This window comes from Mugil cephalus, chromosome 18 (assembly GCF_022458985.1).
Source record: "Mugil cephalus isolate CIBA_MC_2020 chromosome 18, CIBA_Mcephalus_1.1, whole genome shotgun sequence".
NCBI classification, from domain to species: Eukaryota; Metazoa; Chordata; class Actinopteri; order Mugiliformes; family Mugilidae; genus Mugil; species Mugil cephalus.
This window is the reverse complement of record NC_061787.1, coordinates 19176304-19184989: the sequence shown is the minus strand read 5'-3', so window position 1 is coordinate 19184989 and position 8686 is coordinate 19176304. Positions and strand designations below refer to the sequence as shown.

The 8686-nt window shown below is 47.1% G+C and overlaps 1 protein-coding gene across 1 annotated transcript; it reads right to left on the bottom strand.

Moving 5' to 3' along the window:
- Nucleotides 1-1299: 1299 nt before the first annotated feature.
- fzd8a (frizzled class receptor 8a) lies at nucleotides 1300-4111 on the bottom strand. Its single transcript, XM_047568424.1, has one exon. The coding sequence runs from the start codon at nucleotides 3661-3663 to the stop codon at nucleotides 1915-1917; it is 1749 nt and encodes a 582-aa protein (XP_047424380.1). The 5' UTR covers nucleotides 3664-4111; the 3' UTR covers nucleotides 1300-1914.
- Between the last annotated feature and the right edge of the window lie 4575 nt (nucleotides 4112-8686).

Here is an 8686-nt window from a genome sequence, read left to right as displayed (position 1 = left end):
GATCTCTGCAGGAAACAGAAAGCAGCACAATGCCCACAAACTGCACATGATTAAAACTCTCCAGTGTGATCTCTGGTAACTCCACACTAACCCTGGAAGTGTCTGTGATCTATGTGGGAGCATAGTGCTAACAGGCCGCTCTTTTGATCTAAACAAAAGTCTATTTGGTCGGAGCTTTCAGTCGTCGCTGACAGCACTGATGCAAGATTTATTTACAGTGCCAACAGATGCATGCCTGCACCAAGCTGAAAAGAGGCTTTTTTTTGAGAGGGAGAAGGGTTTCACATCTACAGCACGAGTGTAAAGGAGTCACTACAAAGCCCACTGTCACCATTGACCACCAAATCAAAGGCATGTCTACGCTGAGTTACAGTGTATCATCTGATGCCAGCGCATTGGGTTAATTGGGACCAAACCAGATACATTTGTAGCAAAAAAAAAAAAAAAAAAAAAAAAAAAAAACTCCATTATTAAGGGGCCCTAAGATGTGAGATCATGTGAACGGACCACCTGTGGGGCTTTCATTGCTATTTCAATATCATTCACGTCAAGGCCCCTGCACTCGCTGACACGGTTTGAGCCGAGGGGAGAAGATGTTTCAATTCAGGCCCGGTGGAGAAAAAAAAAAGAAGAAGAAGAAGAGAAGAAGAAGAAAAAACCAAACACAAGACGCAGGGGCTCTGGCAGGTTTCGGCTCTGACAAGCCCCCCCTTCCCCCTCCCACCCCCTCGCCAAAAAAAAAAAAAAAAAGAAGGGATCCAAAACGCTCTTACAATTGTAGGACGTCCATCAAAGCATCCAAATGGGGACGTTTAGGGGGAACCTTGGCACATCAGACAGACACTCCTAATACACAACACCTTTATTCTAGGCTGTTAAAAAAGAAAGATCAAAGTTTCTGCAGATGAAAAGGGCCCCGTTCCCTGCATTTATGCACCCCCACTCCCCCAACCAACCAACCAACCAACCATTCACCCACTCCCTCTTTTACTAAATTAAGAAAGCAGGCTTCGGCAGGCATGTGAAGAGGACTTTAACAATTATGGAGATGCTCCAACTCAACCCCTGCCTCTAATTACCGGTCTCTGATGGTTAAAAGGGCTTCCTTTTAGCCGCGGACTCTCAAAAGCTGCTATTGCCGCTGCCATCCTCAACACGGTGACCACAAGGAACCACAAAATATGCCATGAGCAGGCTGGGAACACAGAAACATCTTTTTTTTTCTTTTCTTTTCTTTTTTTTTTTTTTTTAAAAAGGCATTCCCTTGCTGGGAGAAAACACTGCAAAGTTAAGACAGAATTTCAGATTTATCAAATGTTTTATTGTCAAAATAAAGCTCATATTTGCTCTCTTCACAAAAGTGACATCTACACTTTGTACAAATTTACAGTATCTTATAAAGTTTTCTTTTATACACAAATGTACAGGTTGTTGTTTTTTTTTTACAGAAACTTTTATATAAATACATTTGAAATTACAAAATGAATGACCCGTAAAGTACTTGGGCACTATTAAGGCTTAATTTAAACCATCTTTGATGTGATTGAATTATACAATGCTATCTGGCACTAAGTAGATAATAATAATAATAATAATAATTAAAAGAAATCCCCAAATGCTCTTTGTGTGAAGCTTAGAAACAAAACTCACAGCAAGTAATGCCCAGTTGTTTAAACAAAAAGCCTCAGTCTGTACCTCTAATACATATAAACAGGGCGGGAATTAACCTGTGTGAATGCCAGGTACATTGTCTCAGCCAGGTCTCCCCACAGAGGTGTGTGTAAGAGTAGTGGTGGTGTAGGGGGGCACCTCAGCGAGCAGTTCATTACTATGCAAATTGCTGGAGACACAGAGTGATGGGTTATCTCCCAAACAATTAGCGCACCCCATAAGCTGATTTTTAATTCCTCCCATTCAAACCTGGGACAATGGCATCTGCTTGGGGCAGGACACGGAGCTGGCCGTGCCCGACCTCCACGTCAGTCCCGTGCTCACGTCGCTGTACATGGAGCCGCTGGTGCCCTTGCTGCCCCAGCAGCACCTGGTGCAGAAAGTCCTCCAAGAGTCTAAAGTTTTGCCGGACCAGATCCACACTCCGGACGTGATGCCCACCAAAAGGCACATAAAGTACTTTAACATAAAAACTGCATAGTCCGGGCTCCTGCGGTCCCTCTCTAATAAACAGTTGGAGCAGTTGTGCGTGATCTCCCAGCTCTGCCTATTGTGCTGCTCGTAAAAGTAACAGGCGACTATTATAGTGGCTGGCACCGTGTAGAGCACCGTGAATATCCCTATCCTGATCATCAGTTTCTCCAGTTTGTCCGTTTTGGTGCCGCCTTGCTTGATAACGCTGCGAATCCTGAACAGGGACACAAATCCGGCCAGGAGGAACATAGTGCCTATGAATAAATAAATCACCAAGGGGGCGAGGACGAAGCCCCGCAGATTGTCCAGGTTCTGGTTCCCCACGTAGCAGATCCCGGCCACGGAGTCTCCGTCCACGGAGCTCAGCGCCAGCACCGCGATGGACTTCATGCTGGGGATGAGCCATGCAGCCAGGTGGAAGTACTGGGAGTAGCTGGCGATCGCCTCGTTGCCCCACTTCATCCCGGCTGCGAGGAACCAGGTCAGAGACAGTATGACCCACCAGATGGAGCTGGCCATGCCGAAGAAGTAGATGAGCAGAAAGACCACAGTGCAGAGTGCGGGGCCGGTGGTCTCGTAGTGGATGTGCTCCGTGTCGAACTCCCGGTTGCACGCCACTTTCTCGTGGCCGGCGATCAGCCTGACGATGTAGCCGATCGAGACGAACATGTAACACGCGGAGAGGAAGATGATGGGTCTCTCCGGGTACTTGAACCGCTCCATGTCTATGAGGAAAGTGGCGACGGTGGCAAAAGTTGACACGAAGCACAACACGGACCAGAGTCCTATCCAGAACGCGGTGAACGCACGCTCGTCGTGCGTAAAATAGGGGTTGTGGCACGGCATGGCGCAGTTGGTGATCTGTCCCGTCTTAACGCGGTTATAAAGCGGATGACGGTCCGTGTTCACCGGCACCATGGGCTCCAAACACTTGCACCCCGGTTCACACGGAGCGACAGGCGGCTTGTATTTCCCAGGCGCCACGGGTCTGCCAGGCTTACTTTTAGGCGGACTGAAGCCACCCTTGCCGGGGTGGTTGGTGGGTTTAGAGTGCACGGGGGAAACTGTGGTGGAGTCAGTCCTGTTGTAGTCCATGCACAGGGTGTCTGGGTTGCCTTGCACGGGCAGCAGGTCGCACTTCATCCTGTCCGGCCAGGGGAAGCCGTACTGCCTCATGAGAGGCGCACAGCCAGCCCGGGCTCTTTCACACACGCTCCGGCACGGCGGCAGAGGTTTTTTGTAGTCCTCCAAGCAGATCGGAGTGTACATGCTGCACAGGAAAAACTTCAGGTCCGGCGAACACTGGATCTCGACCAGAGGCCAGAACTGGTGGACCTCCAGCCCTGCCTCGTCCTGCGTGTCGTGGTTGAACTGGTTGGGCATGTAGGTGTAGTTGTAGCCGATTCCTTTACACAGGGGCACGGCTATCTCCTGGCAGGTGATCTCCTTGGCTGTAGTGCAGCTGGAGCGCGGAAGGAGGGCGAGTGAAAGGAGCAGGTAAATCCCAAAGAGGTCCATGTCTCCGGCGCGTCGTGTCCCCCTCTTCTGCTCTGATACAAACAGCTAATAAATCCTCTCAGCCGCCTGCTTTCGCCTCCAGTCCGGTTAGATGTTGCGCAGCGAGCCCATCTCGCTCCGCTCAGGATCTTGCACGGAGTTGCAGGCAATGTGCGAGCCGTGTTTACTTTGAGCCGAGGAGGAGCAGGAGGAGGAGGAGGAGGAGAGAAAACAGCCTTCAGGGCGGCGGGCGGCAGTCAAGATGGCTGAGAGGAGAAGCGGCTCCTTCTGGAAGCTGCCCTCACTGTCCTCACGCAGTCTGTATTCAGAAACCCCAAATCCTGCTGTCCGATCGCTGCAAACTGGGAAAAAGCGTGGGCCTCTTTTCTTTCCCTTCAAAACACAGCGACTACATTCAGTCGGCTCGTCCCACCTCGGTCCCGGTTCCCATACAAATCATCAGCCTGGAGACGAAGCGGTGCGGATATATACCAGAGCATGGCTGCGCACTCCTCCTGAGCCGCTCCTCCAATCACTGAGCGGCAGGGGCGGGGCTGTCCATAAGTCAATCATTTTTTTACACTAAAATGTTTTGTTATAAAGCTCAGGACCGTACTAGTTTTGCCATTTTTGCGTGGCTCCGGAGTGAAGGATGGTGATGTGGATGATGCGCAGAAAGTGATTATCCAACTGGTGCAGCACACAAGACAAGTACCTTTATTTCTCAATACCCACATTTTAATAACGTTCAGGTTGAATACTTGGTCTTTGGATATTTTTTATTTAACATAGATTTCAAATAAACGATGATAAGGCTGTTAAATCCCACAAATGGCAAATCGCATTTTTCTGCCAAATAAGAAGCATTACGCGCTGTAAATCAGAATATTAAGTCACTGTTTTCGTAATCTTTATCAGTGCCCACTGTCTTGTAACTTCCTTTAACACACTCACAATGTAACAACAATAGTAACACACACGCACACATCAGGGAGAGCGAGGCTGCGTCTAACTCCAGATGACTGTTTCAGCGAGAGAAGGGGCCAGTTTGGTAAATTGGCTAATTTGCGCATGATAAGACTTCCCAGGGAGCCGTCTGTCCTTGTGGAGCGCTGTTTTATTTTTTAAATGAGGTGCTAATGTTTCGTTTAACGCTTTGCATGGAGCTCCGCGGGAGGCGTAATTGCGCGAGGCGAAGACGGAGCATGCGGGAGCGCACTGAGACAGTGGCAGAGAGCTCCTATCGGTGTTAACATGCTTACAGAGGCTGTCTGGGGATCTCAGTGGAGCTGTGACAGTAATCTCATTGTAGTGTTTTTTTTTCTCTCCCCCAGCACAATTTCTGTTCTGAACGTTTCCTGTAACTTCTATATAAAGACTTGCTGTAGCGCGTGCATTTATTGAACTTCCAATCCCTCAACAGCCCCACAATAAAGGTTGAGCCGCCTAATGTGATTGCATGGCACCTTGGCACAGATTTAATCATACTGTAGGATTCTTGTCTACACTTTTGCTGCAGTTAAAAATGAAATACAATTACACATAAATTTCTGTTTTATACTTTTACACCTATTTCAGACACAGATAGTGTTCTTTTTACTTTATATAGCAGCGACAGTCCACATATGATGAAGAATGACATATTGCTCCGGATTAAACAACCCAACTGTGCACAAGACAGTTAAACTGAACCATGAACTAATAATAGGTAGGTCTTGCGTATGGTCCCTTTTGCTACAAAATGGTTGTACTTTTAAGTTAATGGTGTCGGTTTAGTCAATCATTCTTCTTTAAACCATCTATAATCACCCTGAGACAGCTACACAAACACAAAAGGCCTTCCACACAATGAACAAAACTAGCTGCAAGGGCTAACGTCTCCTAAATATTGCCCATCATAATGATTGCTAGTAATCTTCCTTCTGAAGTTGAACTCGCAGCATTAAACACGCCCCAATTGAACTTGTTGCACAGGCAAAAAATTGTCTCTGATATTAGAAAGCTGTTTTCACACTCCAGTAAACCCGGCAGATGTGTAATTGATATTTAATTGTATCATTATTATCATTATGGCGGCCTGTTCAGAGGGTGGAAAATCACGCAGCCTCTGGTAAAACGAGACAGGCAAGGCCAGACATGCGATCAGCACATCTGTTCGAAACTTGATCTTCATCTCGCCAGCGAGGGAGACGTGTTTTTTGAATAGACATTTTGTGCTCTCCGCTGTGCACTCTCTCACGCATGGCTCCTGCTGAGATTGAGCGCTAAAAAGGCCAAATGTGCTGGTGTCGCCGTGCAAGCATCTTCCTTCTAGTTTCCCATCCAAACAACAATGCGACATTGTGTGTGTGGTAGGGTGTGGTAGTGCTGGAGTTTAAGTTTAGTGGTATTGTGTTTGGAGTGGAGCCAGGCCTTTATCATATGAGGCAGCTTTTTTTCCCCCCTTCTTTCTCTTTTTTTACTACCTCGGCCCTCCGAGTAGAATAAAATGGGCCGGAGAGCGAGCCGAGCCTCAGGAGAACACGGATTGATTAAGTGACTCGCCATGTGAGATAACAAGGAAGGAGCTCTGTTAATGGCTGTTTGCTTTTGATTAGGAAACAAGAGTTGGGCCAGCCAGCGCTGCGGAGGTATGCGGGTGTGTGTTTGTGCACACGGTGGACGGTGTGATATTTTCCCAATAATAAACCTTGGAATTCGAGATGTGTGAAAAAGGACACATAATAAAAAAAAAAAAAAAAAGGGAGTGAGGGTAAGGTGCTGGTCACAGTGTGGGAGAAAGGAAGGAGGGAGGATAGAAGAGGGCGAGAGAGGGCGTCGGGGCTGTTCTGCACAGAGATAATGATTTACTCTGAGGAAGTGTACTCATCCTCCTGCCTGTTTGCGACGCAGTAGCTGCATGATGTGAGAAAAAAAAAATCTCTCTGAAGGAAACACTCGGCGAGCGATGAATAAAATCCACCATCATGTCAAGATCCAAAGTTAATGTGTTCAGTTTAAAGCCCCACTCCTCCATCTGTCAGAATCAAGTGCTGTCGCTGAAGAAAGGAAGTCCATCAAGTGTGACTCTTTGCCAGATCCTGGACTTACCTCGGAGATTGGGAGACAGAGTTATGCTAATGCAACTTTATCTCGTAAAGAAAAGCTTGGAGGAGATTTAACCAATCTGCTGGACACAATTCCAAGAGCCTCGGTGGCATTTAGCGGGTTCGCGTTAACCCAGGGTTGCTTGTTAAGACTTCATTAGCTGTGTTTGCTCAGGCCTCTTCTCTCCAAAGAGGTGGAGGCTCCCCGGGCTCCAGCCTCAGCCCCACTATACACCCTCCATATGGGGCTTGTTTGCTCACGGCTGGGCCTGGTAATCACTTTCAGGTGGAGACAGAGCAAGGCTGAAGGGATTTGGGAGAGAGCTGGACACCTTCCCCCTTTCTAAGTCCCAGCCCCCGACAGCAAGCCCCTTTTTCCACTGGGGTGCTCCTGAGGTGACAGAGCGTGCAGCGTGTACCCTGTGAATTAACTCACCTAAGGCCCATTACCTTAACAAACACAGCCGGCCCCTCCAATCAGCCTACTGCTGGGAGGACAGGCGGCCCCTGTAAATCCTTCCTTACAGCCGCTGTCCCTCTCTGTGGATGAAGAGTGAAAACTCTAAACTAAGTGAGGAACTCGAGGCTTGTCTTAACAAGGCACCGCAAGCTGGCTTCCATTCTAACAAGAGGAAGCTGCTTGAGAAAACTGGACTGGCAGAGGTCATGGGACATTGGCAGCCCGCTCACAGTAAGCTTATGTTTACATGCCCCATGAATCTGTGATGCTTCTGGAGCAAGAGATGTAAACTAAGACAGCAAAAAAATATCCACATCTAAAACTAGAATATCCAGTTGTTAGTTGTTATCTAAATCAACCAGCAAATCTAAAAAATCAGGTAATTTGATGGAATCCAAGACAGTTTTATTCATTTGGGCATATTCAATGTGCTGGATATGTGTTTTTACAAGACAGTAATCTTGTAATCCCATGGAAAGGAATTTTTCTCAACTTTGCAACCCAAAAGTTAATATCACTAACAGAACATGACAGATCTGTTAAAACACAGGTAAATCATTTATTTAGAAATGAGTTGCCCCCTACAGACTCGTTATAAAGGGTGCCTTATTGGCTAAAGTTACTTCAAGCAGAGGCGTAGCTTGTGAACAGGCGAGTCAGGCCCCAAGCTGAGAGCTGACAAACTTTAAACCACAGTAGTGTTAGTGTGCAAGGTGCGAAGTTTTCAGTCAGTTCTCCTCCTCCACACTAGGTGGCGATACATGTCTTTTCAGCAGGTTAATACCACGTTAATACGGCCCGATTTCCGGCTGGTTTATTACGTGATATAATAAACAAGAGTCGTTCATGCGGCAGACTGGCATTTCAAACAACAACCAGACGGATAATAGTACATTTTTTAATCTTGTATGTAATGTTCGCGCTACTTCTGGTGCAGGTAAGATCCGCACTATCCCTCAGACGGCTCCGTTTCTCTTCTTCTTCTTCTGTGTTCGGTTTTCTTGGATCGGGGTCACACGCCAGCGCAGCGGTGGTGGAGCATGCGCACACGCATTATCCGATTGAAAACTCCGATTCAATCGCATTATCTGGGTGTCTCAATCGGATAATGAGAACTCCGACTTTAATCGGAGTAACGTGTTTACATGCACTTAAGTTCTCCTGTTATAATCTGATCAAGGCAATAATTAGTTTTTTTTTTTTTCACGTGCATGTAAACGCACTGAGTGACAGTAAGGGTAGGTCAGTCCCATTACATGTACTGACTCTTTAAAACAGATAATGCTAAGGCTGCTAGTCTAGTCTAACTTTTGTGGCAGAGACACCTCCATGAGCATCACATCATTTTATTTGCTCTTTAATTGACAGTAAACATTAGTTAACTTAACTACCAGACTGTGTGTCCAGCTCCATTGTCCGTGACCACATCTAGTCTGTGTTACACCAGTCAACTTGTTAGCTTAGCTAGGAGGCTGAAAGAATGTGATTAAGACACTAG